At 38.4% G+C, this 23,401-nt stretch overlaps 2 protein-coding genes across 6 annotated transcripts; both read left to right on the top strand.

Moving 5' to 3' along the window:
* The first annotated feature begins 106 nt into the window (after positions 1–106).
* LOC113202499 (4-hydroxybutyrate coenzyme A transferase) lies at positions 107–5,580 on the top strand. 2 transcript variants are annotated; one of them, XM_052273743.1, is made up of 10 exons: positions 107–536; positions 1,049–1,201; positions 1,904–2,052; positions 2,563–2,653; positions 2,746–2,934; positions 3,031–3,246; positions 3,370–3,507; positions 3,596–3,724; positions 3,803–4,023; positions 4,370–5,580. In XM_052273743.1, the coding sequence occupies exons 1-9, from the start codon at positions 332–334 to the stop codon at positions 3,985–3,987; spliced, it is 1,455 nt and encodes a 484-aa protein (XP_052129703.1). In that variant the 5' UTR covers positions 107–331; the 3' UTR covers positions 3,988–4,023; positions 4,370–5,580. The 2 variants fall into 2 exon arrangements, with proteins under 2 accessions (XP_052129703.1, XP_026272535.1); XM_026416750.2 differs by having other exon boundaries at positions 3,803–5,580.
* A 299-nt stretch (positions 5,581–5,879) lies between these two features.
* On the top strand, positions 5,880–23,339 carry LOC113202538 (transformation/transcription domain-associated protein). 4 transcript variants are annotated; one of them, XM_026416803.2, is made up of 43 exons: positions 5,880–6,031; positions 6,609–6,809; positions 6,884–6,994; positions 7,090–7,290; positions 7,754–7,948; positions 8,036–8,202; positions 8,302–8,537; positions 8,621–8,825; positions 8,926–9,105; positions 9,190–9,377; positions 9,457–9,617; positions 9,691–9,930; positions 10,018–10,328; positions 10,439–10,745; positions 10,824–10,969; positions 11,051–11,195; positions 11,284–11,435; positions 11,533–11,624; positions 11,759–11,863; positions 11,995–12,194; positions 12,289–12,486; positions 12,575–12,760; positions 12,845–13,066; positions 13,141–13,407; positions 13,490–13,688; positions 13,815–14,056; positions 14,141–14,443; positions 14,935–15,096; positions 15,206–17,373; positions 17,446–17,684; positions 17,786–17,952; positions 18,039–18,287; positions 18,368–18,658; positions 18,741–19,163; positions 19,238–20,311; positions 20,398–21,113; positions 21,190–21,283; positions 21,373–21,588; positions 21,673–21,876; positions 21,960–22,224; positions 22,302–22,498; positions 22,573–22,737; positions 22,836–23,339. In XM_026416803.2, the coding sequence occupies exons 2-43, from the start codon at positions 6,660–6,662 to the stop codon at positions 22,911–22,913; spliced, it is 11,817 nt and encodes a 3,938-aa protein (XP_026272588.1). In that variant the 5' UTR covers positions 5,880–6,031; positions 6,609–6,659; the 3' UTR covers positions 22,914–23,339. The 4 variants fall into 4 exon arrangements, with proteins under 4 accessions (XP_026272588.1, XP_026272587.1, XP_052129694.1 ...); XM_026416802.2 differs by having other exon boundaries at positions 17,786–17,961; XM_052273734.1 differs by lacking the exon at positions 5,880–6,031 and adding an exon at positions 6,129–6,405 and having other exon boundaries at positions 17,786–17,961.
* Positions 23,340–23,401: the final 62 nt, after the last annotated feature.

Genomic DNA, 23,401 nt, shown 5'->3' with positions numbered 1-23,401 from the left:
CAGTCACTCAGAAGTTTTGAAGCGTTGAGGAAAGTAGAAAGGGAGAAAATGGGGGAAAGGGGAGGGGGGCTACTAGTTCGCGGGGGGTAGGGGAAGAGTGCACTGCCAGTCACTGCAAAGCAGCCCTCTCTCTCCGGCCTCCCTCCGGCAAGCTGATCTTTGACCGATTCGAACTTTGCGACTGACGTCGGAAAGTCGGCGTCTGAACCGACTTGATCTTGTTGCCTGTCGTCTTTGAGAATTTGTGCGGACTCCTGGCCGAGCGTTGACGTGTATTCAACAATCAATACCGTGTTTTTCGATTTCTACACGGCTGATTTGCTCGTCAAAAATGGCAGGCGTTTTAAGTGTGCAGAAATTTTCTGCTCGCATCGGGGCTTCTTTCCTCTCGAATCTGACGAATGTGTCCACCCGTTCTGTCGCTGCGCCCACCACTGCGAAGAATTATTTCACCTACAGCAAAGAGCCCTCTCAGCCCGTTGACAATGTACCTAAATATGTGTCAGCCGAAGATGCCGTCAAGTGTATCAAATCTGGTAAGGTTACAAACTTTGCATTTATCCCATCACTAGTGCCACTGTGTGCTTAGGCTATTATTCTTTGGAGTCACTTGGAGTCGCAATCTCTTTTTGGTTTGAGTCCTTGCACTAGACGACTCCCATGAAGTAAATTGAATGTCAAGGCCATGTGATATCTTGTGCCCTTCTTACCCATTAATAAATCTGACATTTACTTATGCCAGCTTCAAACCATTATTGTTCCCTTTTTTTCTCTGTATGAAAACGTACGCTCATCAATGGTTGCATTGTTTATGAAAGTTTTCATTTTTTGAATTTTTAAAGTTGTATCGCTAGTTGTGAATTTGAAACTCTATCTGCAGTGAGAAAAATATGTGACTAATGAAGACTCATACCATATCTCTTACTGATAATGGTGTGGGCTTCAGGAGGGGTCACGCTGTCAATCAATTAACACTGATATCATGTTTGTCATCTTAAATACTTCCCTTTGAGTGCTGCCATCAAGTTGCTTTCTTTGTTCTGTGTAGGTGATACTGTGTTCGTTAGCGGTGCTGCTTCCACCCCCATTGATTTGGTAAATGCCATGACCGAGCATGGAAAGGCCAACAAACTCAGCAAGGTCACTGTGTGTCATATGCACACAGAGGGCAAGGCTGGGTACACTGACCCAGAATGTGAGGGTGAGTATCTCTATACTGTACATATGCGGGCTGTTAAGAAAAATAAGATTAGAAAGAAACTCCTCAACAAATTCCCTTCGAAGCCTCAAAACCAATCTGTATTGGAATTACTACCCCATTATCATTGGTGTTCCTACCTTATCATTATTGGTATTACTATCTATCATTTTTCTGTATGTAGAGTACAACATTTGGTAGTAGCCTGTTAATAATGCTGGTTTAGTGAATTATTCAAACCCGTTTCTTATCCTATTACAAATTAATGAAAGCCTATTTATGCATTCCCTGTATTTGCATTTCAAATTACTGTAAATGCTGCTCTCCTTGTATATTTAGACTCAGCTCATGGTATTTTTGCTGTGTTTATTTGACCTTCCTTCACATCTGCTTTCAAAGCATCACCCTACCCCACCCCACCTCACCCCACCACCATGTCTCTGCCTACTTCATCCCATCATTTGACCCATACTCTTCGGGTTTTGGCTATGAGCCAAAAGAAATGCAGAGTAGCTTTTTAGCATTCTGTTTTGATGAAGCTTAAAATACAATTTATAACTTCAATGATTCAATGCTGTATATGCTATATAAATGTATAGACTTAACATTTATATCAATTCCATTTTAATTTTTTACTTCAAAAAAATTATTATTTTATGAAAATACATATTGCAATTTTCTTTATTTTTGTTTAAATATTTACAGGTATTTTCCGATCCTTGTCATTTTTTATGGCTGGAAATGTCCGTAAAGCAGTTGCTGAGGGGCGCTCTGACACTATTCCAATTTTCCTCAAGGAAATTCCGCTGCTTTTCTTCAAGGGCATTGTGAAACCGGATGTTGCTTTGATTCACGTAAGTTTATTTCCTCTCACTTATTCTCAAATTTGAGTTGTTGAAAGTAAAGGTTTTCCAATTAAGCAGTCTTATCAGTATTCATGATCTTGAAGGTCATATGAGGTGGAGCTCAGGGGCTTGACAGCCTTACAGTCCACTGAATTGGTGACCTTGAGCCTTGAGAGGTGGGGGTGGAGATAGAACACAGTTAGTGCTGCAAAGCCTCTAGAGATATTTGTTGGCAAGCATCATCTTCAAGTATAATTCATGAATGGCATGAGTGACCAATAAAACAATATAAATTAAGTCTGTTGGGTATTTGATAAGGGCTCTAATCAGTCTTGTTGGACTGTGGACTCGGTCAAGGGTCATCCGCCCTGCCCTTATCATACTATAGCTCTGCACTGTACATACAGGATCGAATTTCCGCGTTTATAGAAACAACCACTGTATTGTTTTTGTTGGAAAAAAAATATTCAAAAATCTTGTAATACAATACCTACTAAGCTTAGAAATTTTATTTCACAGGTGTCTCCTCCTGATCAGCATGGTTATTGTTCCCTCGGTACCAGTGTTGACTGTGTTCGTGCTGGACTGTCTTACTCTAAAACAGTTATTGGTATAATACATCTATTATGTCTATATTTATCCTGCTTTATGGAATTTTTATATCTAATTCATGACTAATCTTTTTTAAATTCTAAATTTTAGCTCAAATTAACCCTCACATGCCAAGAACATTTGGAGATGCTCAGGTCCATATCTCTCATTTTGACTACGCTGTCAATGTGGATTCACCATTGCCAGAACATGGTGGAAAACCTGCATCCCCTGAGGAGGTTCAGATTGGCAAACTCATTGCAGAGAATCTAGTTGAAGATGGTGCCACATTACAAATGGGTAAGTAGATTAATTGTTTTTTTGTTTTTTAATTTCTTGTTTTGTTCCTTTATTTATTTATTTATTTCCTTTAATATTTTTAATCTTTTTCTTTAGGTATCGGCAACATTCCTGATTCAGTTCTTAGTCAACTGGGGAATCACAAGGATCTAGGTGTACACTCTGAGATGTTCAGTGGTGGTCTTGTAGACTTGGTTGCTAAAGGTGCTGTTACAAACAATAACAAAACTCACAACAAGGGCAAGATCATCGGTAGTTTCTTGATTGGAACAAAGAAACTGTACGATTTTGTTGACAACAATCCTTTTATTGGTGAGAGATGTTATACTTTATTTTATTGATTTTACACAGTCAATTTAATTTAAGATTCTGCGAAAGATCTGAAATGGGCCCTTAGTAATTTTAGTTTTATTTATTTCCTCTCTTTTCTTTCAGAAATGAAGGAAGTGCAGTATGTGAATGGATTGCACCAGATTGCTCGCAATCCTAAGATGACAGCAATTAATTCTGGTATTGAAATTGATTTAACTGGTCAAGTTGTGTCTGATTCTATTGGGACAAGAATGTACTCAGGTCAGTAATTAATTGCAGGGTTAACTATAACATTTATGTACAAAATATTGATTTTGGAATTAATGTCACTTCTTATTTCTATCGTCAGGATTTGGAGGTCAAGTTGATTTCATTAGAGGTGCTGGTGAGGGCTATGATGGGAAAGGAAAACCCATTATTGCCATGGCATCCATAAGCCCAAAGGGAATCTCCAAGATTGTCCCTTACATTAAGGAAGGTATGTCCTAATCTTGACTTTTTCCAAGTCTTTCTGTTCAATACTTCCTCTACATGACAATATTTTTCCTTTGTTTAGGTGCTGGTGTTGTTACAACTCGCGCTCATGTTCAATATGTTGTTACTGAGCAAGGCATTGCGTCTCTCTTTGGTAAATCTCTGCGTCAGCGCGCCTACGAACTGATAAAAATTGCTCATCCATCTGTTAGGGAGAGCCTGGAGAAGGAAGCCTTTAACAGGCTGAAGGTTATGCCAAGCCCATAAACATGCCACCTGGAGCACTGTGTATTTCAACTCACAGTAAGCAAGTTTCATAACAATTTCAATACATAAATAGTTTTATGTAGATTATCGTATGTTTGTAATGTTGTTGATGAAGGCCCTATTGGGTGAATTTTTCAGAGTTATGGCAATTCAAATGATTTAATGAGCAATATCAGTTTTATTTTTTCTATTGTGTTGTATATGTGTGTAATGTCAATGTCTCTTGTTTTACCTTCATCTAGTGAGCAGAAGTCTTTTCAAACTATGCAAGGCATTCTGTCCATTTCATTTTAGGCCAGAATTTTACTAGATTGTGATGAAATGTTATATTTGAATCAAATCTTATTGCCACCACCTTATGAAATTATCATCCTGTTGACAGGCTATGACTTGCTTCGACAGAACTACATTGATGTTGCTGGACACCATTCTTTTGTTAATCATTCTACTACTGTAATAGGGTACTATTCTTTAGACAGGCTATGACTTCTTGAACAAAAGAGTTTGTTCAAGATGACTTGCTAGAACAGAACTACATTGATGTTGCTGGACACCATTCTTTTGTTAATCATTCTACTACTGTAATAGGGTACTATTCTTTAGACAGTATTAATGTTATGCCTAACTCTCTTTGTTTTTCTTTTATTTTTAATGTGCTAGCTGAACAGTGAATATTGCTTAAAAAGTAGCCTATGATAAAAATTCATTTTTTCAAACACCTACAAATTGTCCTATCCAACTGCACATTGCACACCCTAAAGACTTCTATGTAAAGTAACCATCTAGCATGTTGCATGAGACATGCATTCTTGTTAATCTCCTTTAGGTCTTTTAGATAGTAAACAGCTAAGCTGTCTTGTGATAAACTCCTTTGTGAACTTAGTGACTGTTGCCTCTATCTCAGAGTGAATCTTATTTGTAATTGCACTCTTTTTTTGTTTTGTTCTTTTGATTGAGCTTGACGGGTTTCAAATGTACAAATTGTCTTACTTCCAAGTACCTTAGCTCAATGTTAATTTCATTGTTGCACACTTTTGGGAATAATTTTTTTTGCAGGTTACCATTAGTCACCCTTCAAGTATTTTTTTAGGCGCTCTAAGTTACCAAGTGACTATTCTATGTTGTGTGATATGTTGGATTGTGTAAGTCATGTGAATTATTCCTCTTGCACATTCTTTTATGTTGGTGTTTTGCAAGAAACCTATTCCACAATTGTGTTTTGTGTGAATTACCTACATGTATGTTGCCATTATCTCTGCATATCTTGAATATTTTACAACATAAGTCTGAAGAACTTTAGCATCTCTAGCTCACAATCCCCTGCCACATTATTGAATGAATGAATTCTTTTTCAAGATGAATTAGTTTGAGATAACAGCTCAGCTTGCCTATTTTATATTCACATATATTTATATTCTCATGTGTTAGTGGTTGTAAGTTCATGTATTACTTGTTTCAGATGCTAGCAATTTGTCTTAACCTGATGTTTTAGTAATATGCACCCATTGGGCCATATTTTTTTTTTTAACTGTCAGTGACTTGCTTTTATTGTTGTATCAAAATTGTTATTAAAATGCGGTGGGTCAAGCTGAATATTCTTTTATTTTCTCTAAGAGACAGCCCGTGCGAACTCAAGAGCCTTGTTCTACAAACTGAATTAAACCCTTAACGCACCAAGGCCAAAATTACTACTTTCTACCAAGTTCTCTCTCTCCCTCACCATCACCCTCACACATATGGGGCTTTTTCTCAAACATGAAAATACTCACTTTCTCCAGGCACCCTTGTCTTGAGAAAAGGCCCACATCACGTAACACAATCACGAACAACACAAATTTATCCCGCCATTGGAAAAAAACAACAACATTGAGTTACAGGGGAGAAATGGAGTTGGACCTGAAATCTCCCACGTGCCACACTGTCAAGTCGCTTTCCTCAAGCACCCAAGACAGCGTTCTCTGTTTATGTTCCTGAGTTGCATTGTGTGTGTGATGGTTTTCAAGAGAATGAACTTGAACGATTCATAATTGATCCTTGGAAAATGGTAATCCGTTGCGTAAATACTGCAACCTATTTCATTTCACCGCGTAGTGTGTTCACCACCGTGTTCGCGCCGGTTGCCGGCCCTTAACCCTCCATTAGCTGTTGTTCAAATCCTCTTCTTTACATCACTAGCAAATGTTTCATTTCTTTTTTATGTATTTTATCAAATTTCAAAGAAATTTGTTTATTGAACTACACTTACGCTACGTATTTGTTCCTTTCAAACTTACTCCGATCCTCCTACTTACCTCTGACGGTTAACCTAACTGCTAACTGTTGTAGTACTGGTCTGTTGTGTTATTTTTCTGCTAACCTCAAGTCTTCCACAAAGATATGTCACTGCAAGGGCCTTTCATTTCACTTCGTTTTAGATATGTAATTTTCTTTTTCTGTTAACATTCATTACTTTTTTATATTCAATTTTGGGTGCCAAGTAACTTGGTTCAGCCGCTGCTCTAGTATTTTGTTCGACTTTCCTGGCACATCATATTTAATACTGTAATTGTACTGAGGGAATTTGTAAATACCTTTTTCTATGGTGTTATTAATGTTTTCATATGTAATTATCTCTGTTCTAGGATCAAGGAATTAATACACCAGATTAAACCAAGTTTTTTCCAACTTTTAAAATGGCTCCAACTTCGACTACTCCATCTGGGGCAACAGACCCTCAAACTCAAATGAATACCTATAGATCTTTTGTAACTATGCTGGGTGACCCCAAAGCAAAAGAAGAAATTAAATTAAAGGCTGCTCAAGAGCTAAGTGAAAATTTTGAGGTTTGTACAGTGTAAACCTAATGATCTTATCCATCAAATGATTAGTTCACTATATTATTGTAAAATTATCTTAGGTAATAATTTCTTCATCACAATATTCAACATTTTTGGACCACACTCTTCCAATATTCATAAAAATTCTCCAAGAAGGAGAGCCGCATTTCATTGCTGAGTACAATGTTCAGGTAATAATTAAATTCGAATTGGACCAGCCACCATCAACATCAATGTCTTTGTAAATTTTCAATTGGTTTGTATTGTACTTGGTTTTTTACCCCAGCAAATTCGGAAGCTTCTGCTTGAGATGATTCATCGTTTGCCAACAAGTGACCATCAGCGTGAGCATTTGCGCCCTCATCTTGAATCTATAATCAAATTGATGTTGGATCTTATGAGAGTAGATAATGAAGAAAATGTTTTGGTTTGTCTACGAATAATAATTGAACTACATAAACAGTTCAGACCACAATTCAACCCTGAGGTATGCTTTCAAAATTGTTTTACTGTGAATAAATTATATCAGGTCGGCAAACACTCCTGGGCATAAAAAAGTAGTTGTATCATTCCCCCCCTCAGAAAAAAAAGGGGGGGGGCAGAAAGTGACTTGATTAGGATAAAGTATTGAAAAATTTAAAACAGCAATTTAAAGAGGAATAATTGCTGCAGGCCACGGACACTGCAGGTCTCAAAGTTCTGACACATTCTCATTCTCATGAGTAGGTAGAGGCACTAGTAAATGAAGAAGAGGCTCTGAAATTTGACCAAACGCTTTAAGCTTTCTCTCTAGTTCTGTTTCAATTTTGTAATATGTTTAGCTGAAGTAGGCTTGGGCATTTTTGCTGAGCAGTATAAAAAAATTTCCATCTGCTGGTTATATCTTAATTTTATTGCCAGTGTAATCTACCTCATTTAATTGTTTTTTTGTTTTGTTTTTGTTTTTCTAGATTCAGCGGTTTTTGAACTTTGTTAAGAATATCTACAAACTATTGCCTACCCATCTGAATAAAATATTTGAGGCTCGGCCCCCTATGCGAGTAAAAGATATTAATGAAATAAACCTTCTAAATCTGCTTGCTGAAACATTTACTGCCACCACAATTCAAAGTGAAAAAAAATCTCAAGACGGATCAGTCATATCAGTAGGTGTTAATTACATCAGTTACTACATTCCTTACATTTAATGCCAAATCAAATCAAAACTAATAATATGAAACATTTTCTTTCAGTACAATTTAATACCAAAGGCTATTCTTTCTCTTAAAGTTCTTCAAGAGCTACCTATTATTGTTGTAATCATGTATCAATTATACAAGCAAAATGTTCATCAAGATGTAGCAGAATTCATTCCACTTATAATGCGGACTATAACTCTTCAGCCTTCTCCCCAAGTCAGGTAACACAAACACACTTATGCTTTAATTTAATGGTATTGTATCAGGACCTGGACACTCTATAGGTTCTTTAATTGTTTCTAAATTATTTTTTTCAACAGGGAGAGCCCAACTTTCAATAAAGAAGTTTTTGTTGACTTCATGGGAGCTCAAATCAAAACATTGTCATTTCTAGCTTATATGGCTCGTATTTATCAGGGTGAAGTTACAAGGGAAGCACCCCTGTTAGTTAAAGGCATGTTAGGTCTGCTTTCTCACTGCCCCATGGAAGTGGCATACCTTAGAAGAGATCTTCTTATAGCTGCACGTCACATCTTAAACACTGACCTACGTCTAGGTATGATGGAAATTTTTTGTAGAACTTGAAATTGATGGAAACTTTTTACATATTGCTAATGGTCGGCTTTGTTTTGCTCACAGAATTTGTACATGTCATGGAAAAGCTGTATGATGAAAATATTCTACTTGGGAAAGGTTGGACCACATATGAATCACTTCGTCCATTGGCCAACAGTGTCCTTGCTGATGTAGTTCATCATGTGCGGCAACGTTTGTCATTGGTTGACCTAGCTAAGGCAGTTCATATTTTTTCCATGAATGTTCACGATGAAACACTTCCTGTTTCGTAAGTTTTTAATTATTTGGAACTGTTTAAGATGTGTTGTGTTTTAAAATACCTTTTTATTTTATTTCTACCTATTCTCTCACCATATTCTGGTTTTCAGAATCCAAACCATGTCGTGCAAACTTTTATTGAATTTGGTTGACTGTATTCGCCTCCGGGGCGACTCAGATAGTCAAAGTGCCACATCTCGTGAACTTCTCATGCGAATGCTAGAGGTTTTTGTTCTAAAATTCAAAACTATTGCTAAGCAGCAGCTGCCTGTTCTAGTTCGGAATAATACGTGAGTTCTGCCAAGTTATGCTCACATATATTCTTGTTAAATTCTTTCTCACACTGAGTAATGGTGATAATATTCCTCTTCTAGTATGGCTGTTAAAGCCAATGCTCCTCAAAGCTCACAAGGTACCTTAGGAGCAGTTGCAAATTCTGGAGTGCAAGCACCTGGTACTCCTACTCGCCCTCCAGCACCCTCTACACCAGGGACTCCCACTGCCTCAACACCTTGTGTTGATGTGAAGCCTGTGATACATCCATTGCTTAATTTAGCAGATGGTGAATGTTCAATCCTTCGTTATCTAACAGTAAAACATTGAAGTAATACAAATGGTATATGATAAATTTTTATTTTCAGGGGCTCGTCTGAACATTAAACCTGATCCAGATAAAGACAAAACCAAGTTTGGCTTTCCAGTATCACAGGCCAGCTCATATACAGTAGCAGATTGCCGTAGTTTGGTCAAAACATTGGTTGGAGGAGTGAAAACAGTAACCTGTGGTTGTGCTGTTTTAAGGGTGAGTTAATTTTGAATGCAAGACAGATATATTGTACCCATGGTTTTCTAATGATAAATTTTTTCCTCTGAAGTCCACCCAAGTGGGTGTTGCGGTGGAGGGAAATGCTCCTCGCCCATTTTTGCCATTTCAACCCAAGGAAACTCTTCTTTTCATTCGACTTGTAAAATGGGCATTACAAGCACTTGATGTATATACACTTCCATTAGCACCAGGCATGGCTGCTGTTCCTGTTGGTGTTCAGAGACCTATCAATTTACCTAATGTCCGTACAAAAGAAGAAAAGGAAGTCCTGGAGCATTTTGCTGGTGTTGTACGTTAACATTTTTAAAATCTATCTATCTGTTTTGTTGATGTAGAATTTTGAAAGTTACACGAAAACGTCCCTTTTATGTTTCAGTTTTCTATGATGCATCCTCAGACATTCCAGGAGATTTTCTCAAATACTATTGACTACATGGTTGATAGAATATATAATAATTTTGCCCTGCAAATTATTGGGAATTCTTTCCTTGCTAATCCAACAACATCACCAATATTTGCCACCGTGCTTGTTGAATACCTTTTGCAGCACATGGCTGAGATGGGCAGCACCGTTGAAAGATCCAGTCTATACCTGAGACTTTTTAAACTTGTCTTTGGTTCAGTTTCACTCTTCCCAGCTCAGAATGAACACATGCTGAAGCCACATCTTCACCAAATTGTGAACCGGTACATATCTATCCATCCCTCTTATCTATCTTATAAATGTCATGTCAAAATTTTAACTATTCAGTTGTTGTTTCTGTTATGAATTCTTTTTCTCTATTTTGAATCTGCAGGTCAATGGAGTTAGCAATGACAGCTAAAGACCCTTACAACTATTTTTTGCTATTGAGAGCTTTGTTCCGATCCATTGGTGGAGGAAGTCATGACCTACTCTATCAAGAATTCCTTCCATTATTGCCAGATCTTCTCCAGGGTTTGAACTCACTGCAATCTTCTCATCACAAACAGCATATGAAAGATCTGTTTGTTGAGCTCTGTCTAACCGTCCCAGTTCGACTAAGTTCGTTGTTACCATACTTACCCAAGTTAATGGACCCTTTGGTTTCTGCATTGAATGGATCTCCAACATTAATTAGTCAGGTTAATAACCTTTATATGTTGTTTTTTTTAATTCTAATTTAACAGTAACTCACTTGATATGTCCAACTTCCTCATCAGGGATTGCGCACATTGGAGCTTTGTGTAGATAATTTACAACCAGATTTTTTGTATGAACACATACAACCTGTGCGAGCAGATTTGATGCAAGCTCTGTGGAGGACTGTAAGGAACCCTACTGACAATGTTGCAAATGTAGCCTTCAGGTAATAATTTTGCATTCTTTTTAAGGCTTTTAACAATTTAACCACAATGGCTCTGTATTAATACACTCTTCAATTTTTTAGAGTTTTGGGGAAATTTGGTGGAGGAAATAGGAAAATGATGACTGAACCACAGAAACTTGAATTCAGTACAAGGGATTCTCCAGGACCAGCTATTGTAGCCACCTTCCCTGAGTACAGTAAACATGTTGAAATTCCTGTAGAAAAGGTAGTCGCATTGAAATAATGTTATCATGTGTCTCACTTTTCTATCCATTGTGCTAATGCCACTTGTATACTTTTGAATAAAATTTTAGGTTATTGAATCTGCTCTAGGAGCACTAAAACACTCCAATACTGACTCATTTTATCGAAGACTTTCATGGGATGTAATCCGCTGCTTTTTAGTAGCCAGTCTCCATGTTGATGATGATATGAGGTCAATGCAGCAGCTGTTTTCCCATCAAGGGTAGATAAGATTCTATTTATTTTACAATTCTTTGATAATCTAATAAGAATTATTATTCATTATGTTTCTGTAATTATTTGATTTCTGTACTGATTAGGTTTACTGACAGGCCCATAATAACCAATCAGGGTCCACCATACAAAATGGCTGATCAGCAGACACGTCAGATTTATCAGACTGCCCTTACAGGTACTGTGTTAAATATGTAGTCTTTTTGTTTATCATTCAGTAATTAAAAAATAACCTTTATCACCATTTGTAATATCTATCTATCTATAATGTATTGTTTATTTGGTGTTTGGTTTCTCCCACCCCTCCTTTAGGAATGTTTGTAGCTGCAGCAATAAAAGAATTAAGGAAGGACGTCTTGCCTACTATGGTTTCCCTTGTGCGACATTGTACTATGGTATCCATTGCTCAAACGGCAGGTGTGTACTTTCAGAAGATTTTGTTTTGCTTTTGAACTGAATTTTTATTATTTTTATTATATTGCAATACTTCAGCATTTTTATGTAGTACGTTTTTTTTCTCATGTTAATCTAATCTATTTACTTTACAGGTCCCTCTGGAACTCCTGAGGGAGGACCAGGGATTTCTAATCCAAATGGCTGGGGTAGAGAAGGAATGGATGCAATGGTGCTTTTGGATGCTCTTGCTGTAATTATGGGCCATGAAGAAAAGGAATTGTGCAAGCCAGGCCGTTTAGCTTTAGTCCTAATTTTACAAACAGCTATAAATATTTTAGGCTCAAAAGAACGGGTAAGTAGGAACCAGTGTTTTCCATGTTGTTTTTCTGAACACAAACACGTATCATGTCGTGTTGATTTATAATTCTGTATTGTTACATGTGAAGGCTTGCCGTCTCCCTATGATGGAGTATTTAGCGGAACGTATGTGTTCCCTTTGTTATGACCGAGCGTGGTATGCCAAGTTAGGTGGGTGCATAGCAATTAAATTTCTTGTGGAGAGAATGGCCCTTCGATGGGTTTTTGAGCATCTTTTCCAGTTTGTGAAGGCTCAACTCTTTGTCATGATGGACCTTACAGGGGAGGTATGTTTCTGTACAGATTATATTAAAAGGTGTCTACTTTTTAAAAGGTATTATTATTACGTTTTATGTGTGAATAAACTATCTATAGGTTTCAACTGGAGCAATTGATATGGCAAAGTCCAACCTTGAAAAGATGTTGGCACAGTGCGCTAAACCAGTCGAGTCTGATGGAACAAATGATGAATTAATCAATGCCCAGCGTAAAAGTGTTTTGGAGGTGACTTACGAACTTGTTCGCCAAGTCACAAGCCCCACTGATTCTCTACGTGAACAGGTGTGTGTCATCTATTTTCCTCCAAAATCCAGTAAATTCAATTTTTACTTAATTAATTTAATATCTGAATCACAACTGTTGCAGAGTATGACATTACTAAAAATCTTAGCTGAAGCTCAAGGGAAAACTGTCGTTGAAGTAATGGAACCTCACAAGGATGTTCTTGCTGATATGATTCCACCCAAAAAACATCTCTTAAGGCATCAAGCAGCCAATGCACAAGTGGGCCTCATGGAAGGAAACACGTTCTGTACCACCCTTAGTCCTCGTTTGTTTACTATTGATCCCACTATCGTTGAACACAAAGTAACCACATCTTCTCATCAAGTCCTAATACTTCTTCCCATTTGCAAATCATTTATCTTACCAATGCTTTTCAGGTCTTCTTTCATGAAGTAATGGCTCTCTGTGAAGCAGAAGATGCACAGTTACAGAAATTAGCATGTTACAAAAATGTCAACAACCTTGCACCACTTCGCCGTGCTGCTCTGCGAGCTCTAGCTGCTTGTCATTACCTAGAAGATAAAAGGGAGAAAATTTTTCAAGCATTATTCAAAGCCCTTGATTGGCCTCAGCCTGAGCTCCAAGATGCAGCATTTCAGTGTATGCAAAGTTTTGTGGAAGGATTTAAAGTTGATATGGAAATGGTATGGGAGAAAGATATAAATCTTTTTTTATTATATGCCTTAACACATGAAGTTTGATTTTTGATTTTCAATTATTTTCTAGGTTCATGGGGTGATGCGTCCACTTTTGATGTCTCTTAAAGACCACAGGCAATTGACACTCCGTGGACTCCGCAAGCTTTTGTACCTCGTGAAACTTTTTCCTTCAAGCTTCAAAGAAACATTGGCTGAGAAGTTGATACATCACTTACAGACACTCTTTGAGGCCCTTGGAACTGCTTACAGAAATGGAGACATTAAAGGTAAACTGAATCTGTTTTCATTCTAAGCCTATTTATTCACTATTTTAGTGGCCAGTTTGTAAGCTCAGTACAATACATGTATAGTTTTATGAAATACATCCTACGCTTTATTTGTGATGATTCCAGGTCTCTCCAAGGATGGTGAAACGGAGCAGAAAGTTATAACTATTATGGGAATCATTGAATGTATCCCAACCAGTGAGGGGCCACAAACAAGACTTGTTTCAAACATAGTGAAACTTGTTCTACAACTTGAAAAACAAGTGAATATGGAACCAGCTTCTCCTCTCCGTGAACCCCTTATGAAAGTTCTTCTCAGATTTGCAAAAGTTGCTACCGACGTTTTCTTGAGTGATGAGTTTATGAAGGTTTGTTCTTAAAGTTGTTGTTTTATCTTTTCTCTACTGGTTATGCAATCAAAAAGTTCTTAATAGCACATTGTCTTATTTTAGGACCGTCAAAAAAGTCGATACCTAGAATATTTGATCAAACATCCAGAAGGGAAACTCTTTCGCACACACCTTCAAAACAATTCCAGAAGACTGCAGGAGCTTTGTTTTGGCCGCCAGCAATCTCAGGTTGCAGCTGCTGTTCAAGCAGCTCAGCCTGGTCAAGCTACTCTAGATAAATCAGAACTACGATATCAGAGTGTTCGAATAACAGCTCTTCTAATGAAGCAAGACGACCAGTGGCTGGCAACCCAACAAGGACTTGTTGAAACTTATCAAAAAATTTGGTGCTCTGATGATTACTTGGTAAGATACTATTTGTTGTGTGTGTAGAATATAGTTCCATACAATGTTGGTCAGAGAGAAATCAATTTAACCAAGTGCATGTTCTTTGTTTCATGGGAGTCAAGGCAATCTTTTGGTAAGAGACCAGGAACCTTTAATTTCCTGGTTGATTGTAGAATCTTTAATTTTTGTAGTTGCCCCACAGTACTATGTTCCATAAATATTTGTCTCAAGTTACAAAATTGTTCCATAAACTTTTGCTTTCTGTCAGAAACCAACTTTTTTCCAAACTTATTATATCTAGCAAAGTGCCTATACCTTGTCTAGTCTTGTGCCTGTTTGTTTTCCTTGTATATTGGCTACAGGGCTCCTTGATTGTACTCTTACTTTGTCACTAGTGTGGCATACTTTGTTTTGCAGCCTTCCTGGTTTCCTCGTTCGTGTGCTATGTATGATATTTTGTCATCTTTCAATCTTATGATTTATGTATTTTCTTTCTTTCTGTCTTGCAGGACACACACAAATCGATTGATGGATTGGATGCTCTCCACTGGAAGGAACCAAAGCTCCTTTGCAAGATACTACTGCATTATTTCCGTCACCATCCCAATGAAATCAGCCTATTGTTCCAACTGTTAAGGGCTACAACGGCTCGCTATCTCCCGGATTTTCAGGTTTGAAATCTGATTGCAAAGTCTTTATTAATAGAGGCAAATGAATATTTGGTGAATGTTCTTTAAATGTTTTAAGTGTTGTTTTTAATAATTAATTTTTTTGTTTCAGTTCCTCCGCGATTTCCTGGAGAATACTGTAGCTCAGAGCTATACAGTGGAATGGAAAAGATCTGCATTTTTTAAGTTTGTGGAAATATTTCCACAACCAAACCTTTCACCTGAACTGAAGAGTAAAATACTTCAACTGATTCTTATCCCTTGCTTTGCTGTGAGCTTTGATAGAGGTGAAGGGGATAAATTAGTTGGAAGTACACCAACCCCTGAGCAGGATCATCCTGAGAATATAGTCTCTGTTTTCATAACAAAGGTTATTGACCCAGAAAATTCTGCATGTTCATCAGACTGTGTCAGAATTCTCTTGCTTCAGCTGTCCTGCTTGCTTGTTGAGCAAGCATCTGCCCACATTCATGATGCTGGAAACAAGAAGCAGGGAGCAAGACTTCGTCGCCTAATGACGTTTGCCTGGCCATGTCTTCTAGGCAAGAGCTGTGTGGACCCAGCGACCCGATATCATGGTCATCTTCTTCTGTCGCATATTATTGCTCGTTTTGCTATCCACAAGCGAATAGTGCTTCAAGTATTCCACAGCTTACTAAAAGCACATGCTGTTGAAGCAAGATCAGTTGTCCGCCAGGCTCTTGAAATTCTCACACCTGCAATGCCTGTTCGTATGGAGGATGGTAATACGATGCTCACGCACTGGACCAAGAAAATTATTGTTGAAGAAGGACATTCATTACAACAACTTTTCCATATTCTTCAGTTGGTGGTCCGCCATTACAAAGTCTATTATCCTGTACGTCATGCTTTAGTTCAAAACATGGGTGACTCCATTCAACGATTGGGTTTAAGCCCTACTGCTACATTTGAACAGCGCAAACTAGCAGTTGATCTAGCTGAAGTTATTATTAAGTGGGAGTTGCAGAGGATAAAGGAAGAGGCTGAAACTCAAGAGCAAAACTTGCTGACTGGAGTAGTGAAGCGACCATCCACAGAAGACCCTAATGAGCCGAATCGCAAACGTTTAGCTATAGGAAACGGCGCCAGTCCATCGACTGCTGTACCAACTGGTGCTGAGAGCACCTCTCAAAGTAGTGCAGAGCCTGGTAGTACCAAACCTATCGATAGGCAACACGCTGATGCTGTCATCAATTTTCTTCTTCGTCTTGCCTGTCAAGTGTGCTCCCCTGCCGAGTCAAATGCTGCTGCAGCAGCCGCTGCCGCTGCCGCCGCCGCCGCAGCTGCGCAAGCGCAAGCTCCAGCGGCTGCAGCTGCAGCTGCTGCAGCCGCTGCGGCGGCCGCAGCTGCTGCTACTAGTGCGGCTGTTGGAGGCACCCCAGGAGAGCAGTTGTCTAGGAGGTGTGTTAATCTGATCAAAACTGCATTGAAGCCGGATATGTGGCCTCATGAGTGTGACTTGAAACTGGCTTGGTTTGATAAAGTGTTGTGTACCTTAGAAAGTGCTAATCCACATTTTGGGAACATATGCACTGCTTTAGAACTTCTGACATTCTTGGTGTCTGTCATGAACAAACAACAAATTCTTAATGCATTTAGACCCCTACAAAAGGGGCTCTTACATTGCATTAATTCTACCAATACCAGTGTGATACGTCTGGTACATGGTTTGCTTGTAAGACTAATGAGTGTTTTCCCCACTGAACCATCCAAGCATGAGGAACTAGATTATCTCTACCAGAATATAGAGAGAGTTATTTTTGAAGGTCTTGCCATTTATGAGAAGAATGGTGAAGCTAGTCCCCTGTTTGGAACCTTAATGATACTTAAAGCAGCTTGCACCAACAACCCTGGTTATATTGACCGTCTTCTAGTCCCATTTTTCAAAGTTCTTCAAAAAGTCCAGAGAGAACATCTTCATAATCAACAGCAAACTAATGCAATGCTAAATGAATTATTAATTCTTTGCCTGGACCTGATAAAAAATCGTGTTCACAAAATGATGGAAATGCGTAAGGTGTTTGTGAACACACTGCTTGTTGGCCTGATTGACCGTACCAATGACCCTAAGGTTATGAAAGCAATATGTAAAATGGTTGAAGATTGGATGAGGTGTGGTGGCAAGTCAACCCTTGAGGCTCCAAGTCCGAAAGAAACATCTCTACTGCTCGTAAGAATGATGGCTCACGTTGAAAAACGATTCCCAGAAGACAGAGAACTAAATGCTCAGTTCTTAGAACTTGTTATCCAAGTCTACAGGTATATTTGAAATTTTATTGTAAATATCTCAGTGTAAAAAAAATTAGTGTGTCTAATTTGATCTATTTTTAGGGATGAAAACCTAAGACATACCGATCTTACAACTAAATTGGAACCAGCTTTTCTAGCTGGATTACGTTTCCCTGTACCAAGTGTTCGTGCAAAATTTTTTGAAGTCTTTGACCAGTCAATGCCAAAGTTTTTACATGAGCGTCTACTCTATATTGTGTGCAGTCAAAATTGGGAGCACATGGGTCCTCATTACTGGATCAAACAATGTATTGAATTGCTCACTACAACCGCTACAGCTAGTGAGTACTTTTCAGACAAGAGATTCACTATTATTTATTTTTACCAGGGTGGTCTTTGATAATGTTTATACAATAATTCTATCTTTTATTTTATTTTTCAGATGTCAGAATTCAACTAGCTAACAAAAACCACCTTTTACCAAGTCTTGCTGGAGCAGCAGCTTTAGTCTCAGCAAATGCTTCTGGTAGCATTAATATTGATGGAGTTCCTCCTGTAGCAATAAAGCAAGAACAGCCAGATGTACCTGAAGTTGGAGTTGACCCCGCTGTGAGAGATGTAATTTCAGTAAAAGCTTGTGGAAATCATAGTTCATGTTATTGTGTTGTGATTTTTCTCTCTTAATTTTTTTTCAGGAGGAGCTTGATATGGACATGCCTAACAATGAAAGAGAGAGAAGGGATGAGGCCTGGTCAAGACATGCAGCACTTGAAGTCTTATTGCCTCAACAGATGAAATTCTTTGAGAAAGCTCGTGAGATGACAACTGGCCAATTTCTTTATGCTGCTGCTCAGTTGTGTCACATGGATACTGCCCTAGCAGAAAGCATGTGGTTAGATGTCTTTCCAAGATTATGGTCCATTTTAACAGACCATCAGCGAGAGGTAAATTGTGATTCTTAATACACTTGTTTGGTTTCAGCTATTCTATTTTGCTTTATAACACATTCATTTCTATCCTCTAGGCTCTAAGGACAGAAATTGTACCATTCTTGGCCAGTGGAGCGCATGTTATTCAGAAAGACTGTCAACCATCGGCTCTGAATACCTTCACCGAAGCCCTCGCAAGATGTAATCCTCCATTGCAGATCAAGCCATCAGTCATGTTGTACCTTGGCAAGTCTCATAACCTATGGCACCGTATGGCTCTGTCATTAGAGCAGATGGCCATAGAAGCAGGAGCTAGTTCACAGAACAAAGTAAAACGAGATGCTGCTGATTGTTATGACTTTGAACCTGAGAACTCAGGTCATAGGGTATGTGCTTATTCTCATTTATCATTCTGGTATCCCTTTATCACTTTATCACTTTACAGAACTGTTTGTTTGTGTTACCTAGGAAATAGTTGATTCCTTGGCTAGTATGTATTCATGTCTATGCGAAGAAGATATGTGGGCAGGTTTGTGGCAAAAACAAGCCAAATTTAGGGAAACTGCAACTGCCATTGCCTATGAGCAGCAAGGATTCTTTGAACAAGCACTTGGTGCTTATGAACTGGGTATGAATAAAATTCGTTTGGAATATTGTTCTGCACCAATCCCACCAAATATGAATTCTGAAGTAATGCTGTGGGACAAGCATTGGACTAGATGTGCCAAGGAACTTAATCAGTGGGAAATGTTACTGGAAGTAGGAACTTCCAAGATCAATCCTAATCCAATGCTTGTTTTGGAGAGTGCATGGAGGGTGCCCAAAATGACACTAATGAAAGAAGCTCTCACACAAGTTGAACACAGTTGTCCAAAAGAGTACGCATGGAAGGTAGGTTCGCTAAAATGTTTAATTGCATTCTTTACTAATTTATGTATCAAGCTAACATAGCATCATTTATATAGGTTCACCTGTATCGTGGTTTCATTGCAATCTTACATCCAGAAGAAAAACGCTTGACTCAAGTGGATCGTTGTGTAGAAGCAGCTACCACCTGTTGTATGCGTGAATGGCGCCGTTTGCCACGCATTGTCTCTCATATTCATCTCCCCCTTCTTCAAGCTGCTCAGCAAATAATGGAACTACAAGAAGCTGGTTCTATTCATCAAGGACTGAATGCTGCTCGTGCTAATTCAGTTCATGATATGAAGGCCATTGTGAAGACATGGCGCAATCGCTTGCCAGTTATACAAGATGACCTAAGTCACTGGTCAGATATACTTGTGTGGCGGCAACACCATTATTCTATTATAGCAAATCATTACGATGCTCAGAATGAGCAGACAACCAGCCACTCTATGCTTGGAGTTCATGCCTCGGCACAGGCAATCATTCATTTTGGGAAAATTGGACGGAAACACAATCTGACAGGTGTTTGTTTGGATTCACTGTCTAGAATATACACAATTCCAAGTGTACCAATTGTGGATTGTTTCCAAAAGATAAGACAACAGGTTAAATGCTATCTTCAGATGGCATCAGTGTCTGGGAAAACAGAACTTCAGGAAGGACTGGAAGTTATTGAATCTACTAATCTGAAGTACTTTACCAAAGAAATGACAGCCGAATTCTACGCTTTGAAGGGCATGCTCTTGGCACAAATTGGACGATCAGAGGATGCAAACAAAGCATTCTCAGCAGCAGTCCAGATGCATGATACACTAGTGAAAGCTTGGGCTCTTTGGGGCGATTATTTAGAAGCTATCTTCACACGTGATCCCAAACACATACACATGGGTATTTCAGCCATAACTTGTTTCCTTCATGCTTGCCGCCACCAAAATGAATCAAAGTCAAGAAAGTACCTAGCAAAGGTGTTATGGCTTCTTACCTATGATGATGAGCAGTATACCTTGACTTCAGCTGTAGATAAGTACTCTGTTGGTGTTCCACCTGTGCAATGGTTACCGTGGATTCCCCAACTTTTGACATGTCTTGCTCGCAATGAAGGAAAGCAAATACTGAATCTCCTTTGCCAGGTACTCTTTTATCTATCTCATGCATCTTAAATGCTTTCTTTTCATCCTGGTTCCGCCTACAAATTTAAATTTCTCTTATTTTCCAGGTTGGACGAATGTTTCCTCAAGCAATTTACTTCCCCATTAGAACTCTCTACCTGTCTCTTAAAATAGAGCAACGTGAGCGTTACAAGGCTCAGGCGCAAGCCCAACAGGCAGACAATTCAGCTGCTAGTGCCTCTGGAGCTACAGCAGCTGGAGCCGCTGCTTCAGCTACCTCTGCCGGTCAGACGGCTCAGGGCCCACCTGAGGCTGGGCCAATTAGAGCTACACCATCCATGTGGAGATGCTCTCGAATAATGCACATGCAAAGGGATATACACCCTACAATTTTATCGTCCCTAGAGGGTGTTGTTGATCAAATGGTTTGGTTCAGAGAAAATTGGTATGAGGAAGTTCTTCGTCAACTCAAACAGGGGCTAGCCAAGTGCTATACTATTGCCTTTGATGAACGAGCAAGAGTGAGCAACGCTGATATTACACCACACACAGCTAACTTTATCCGAAAAATTGTTTCAACTTTTGGAATTGGAGTAGAGAATATCAACAGTTCAGTCTCTGCAGCATTTAGTTCAGCAGCATCAGAAAGCCTTGCCCGAAGGGCACAGCTTACTATACAAGATCCAGTTTTCCAACACATGAAAAAGCAGTTCTCTGCTGACTTGGATTTCTCTGTACCAGGGTCAATGAAGTTACATAACCTCATTGCAAAACTGAAAAAGTGGATCAAGCTGCTTGAGGCTAAAGTTAAAACCTTGCCTAAGTAAGTGTAATACTTAAATAATTATTGTGTGATTAATTAAGCCAACTGAATTCAATTTCATATTATCTTTGTTCAGGTCGTTCCTCATTGAAGAAAAATGTAGATTTTTGAGCAATTTTAGTCTTCAGACTGCTGAAATTGAGCTTCCTGGAGAATTTCTGCTTCTCAAGGTATAACCCTTTTGCTTTTCGTGAAACAAAATTGTTATCAATTGGGATTGTTTTTTCAATCTTTATTTCTTCTTTAAATGTAATTTTAGCATCCACACTACTATGTTAGAATCTCAAGATTCATGCCAAGAGTTGAAATAGTTCAAAAACACAATTCTGCTGCAAGACGCATGTATATCCGAGGACACAATGGCAAAATCTATCCGTACCTTGTTGTAAATGACTCTGGACTTGGTGATGCTCGAAGAGAAGATAGAGTCCTTCAAGCCTTGCGAATGCTTAATCACTATCTTGGAAAACAGAAGGTAATTACTCCCTTTTGTAATGCGTGTTCATAAACTGTTTAAGAAAGTACTTGTTCAGAATTAAATCTTACAATTTCTTTGTAGGAAACTGCCAGAAGATTCCTTCATTTTACTGTACCACGTGTTGTTGCTGTTTCTCCTCAAATGAGGCTCGTTGAAGATAATCCCTCATCTATATCACTCCTTGATATTTTGAAACAAGGTTGTCAAAGTCTTGGCATTGAGCATGAAACACCAATTGCTCGATATTATGAAAGGCTTGTTAGCATACAGGCTCGTCAGGCACAAGTTAGTTTTCATATCATTATTTATTTTATTTTGTTTGCAATTTTTATCTTCAAACTATTGCTGAGTGGTCGATTTTCTCTTAGGTGAGTCATGGAGTTTTACGTGAAGTCCTTAAGGATGCTCAACTTGCTGTACCTCGTACACTTGTGAGGGACTGGGCAAGGAGAACATTCCCTACTGCAACTGACTACTGGACATTCCGAAAAATGGTTGCCTTACAATTAGCACTGAACTGTTTGGCAGAGTATGTGTTGCATTTAACTAGACTAAATCCAGACATGCTTTATGTTCATCAAGATTCTGGTTTTATTAATGTATCCTATTTTAAATTTGACCTCAATGATCAAGGTAAAGTGAATCCTTCCAGACAATTTTTTTGAGCTTCTGCCACAGTTGATTTCTTATGCAATATTTTCTTTCACTAGGTGAACTTGATTCCAATCGACCTGTACCTTTCCGCCTTACACCAAACTTGATGGAGCTCTTGGGGCCAGTTTGTGTAGCAGGACCCTTAACATCTAGTATGATAGCAGCAGCTCGTTGCCTAGCTCAACCAAGCTTTAAAGTACAAACTATTTTACGCGCTGTTTTAAGAGACGAAATGTTTGCTGGGCATAAGAAGGTATGTTTTTAAGGGAAATATTAGACTAATTTACAAATCCCATTATAATGGCCTAATGTTTGTTATCTTTATAGAAGGAGGATCCTGGAGTTGGTGATATAGCCAATGCTGCTGCAGCTCTTGCTCAAACACCTGCTGATGTTGGTGGCGAGATTGTCATTTTGCTTGTGACTAGAGCTGTTGCAGCCATCAGTCAGAGACTCAATAACTTAGCAAACTTTGATGGTGTAGAAAGCAAAGTAAGTTTTGATTTCTCCATCAATACACATCATTTCAATATTCATATGATGTATTGCACATGTACATGTAAATTCTTAATTGCATTACTCTGTTTTAGGTGAGCACTCTCGTAGCAGCAGCTAATAGTCATGACAACTTATGCAGAATGGATCCTGCATGGCACCCTTGGCTTTAGAGAAATCGACCATTAACTGAATACTGGTCGCCTTGTGATATGAATTATTTTGTAATGAAGAGTGAGAAGACATAGTCATTGTGGATCTGTACATATTTGTAATTATGTAGATATATTTTTTCTTAAACAGTATGTTGTCAAAGGCAGTATTAATGTAGGAATTATTATTTTTGTAGACAGAATTGGCATGCTTTTCATTAATTGACCAATATTTTATGAACTCTTTACAAATGACTGAAAATGAATTGCCTAAATAATAAGGTATTTTCCAGACGTAATTTTAAATAATAATTCTGTATGTGTATGTATGTTTTAGAAGTTGTGTTATTACAATCAGTACCTTAATTATTGGAACATGTGTAAATAAGTTTAATCAATCATCTATGTAAATCCTGAGATAACTTAAAAAAACAAACTGCAATTCAATTGGTAACTTTTGTTTTTGTCCCTGTCCAGAAAATAAGTTGAATCAGAACTTGCACAAGATA

The sequence above is a fragment of the Frankliniella occidentalis genome, unplaced genomic scaffold (assembly GCF_000697945.3).
Source record: "Frankliniella occidentalis isolate FOCC.00 unplaced genomic scaffold, Focc_3.1 Scaffold296, whole genome shotgun sequence".
NCBI classification, from domain to species: Eukaryota; Metazoa; Arthropoda; class Insecta; order Thysanoptera; family Thripidae; genus Frankliniella; species Frankliniella occidentalis.
Note: the sequence above shows the minus strand (reverse complement) of the source record. Positions and strands in the feature narration are given on the sequence as shown.

Coding starts and splice junctions, on each gene's coding strand:
- LOC113202499 (XM_052273743.1), top strand. CDS start 332: ATGGCAGGCGTTTTAAGTGTGCAGAAATTTTCTGCTCGCATCGGGGCT. Junction 537..1,048: donor CGTCAAGTGTATCAAATCTG/GTAAGGTTACAA, acceptor TGTTCTGTGTAG/GTGATACTGTGTTCGTTAGC. Junction 1,202..1,903: donor CACTGACCCAGAATGTGAGG/GTGAGTATCTCT, acceptor AAATATTTACAG/GTATTTTCCGATCCTTGTCA.
- LOC113202538 (XM_026416802.2), top strand. CDS start 6,660: ATGGCTCCAACTTCGACTACTCCATCTGGGGCAACAGACCCTCAAACT. Junction 9,618..9,690: donor GTGGTTGTGCTGTTTTAAGG/GTGAGTTAATTT, acceptor TTTCCTCTGAAG/TCCACCCAAGTGGGTGTTGC. Junction 21,284..21,372: donor GAGAATTTCTGCTTCTCAAG/GTATAACCCTTT, acceptor ATGTAATTTTAG/CATCCACACTACTATGTTAG.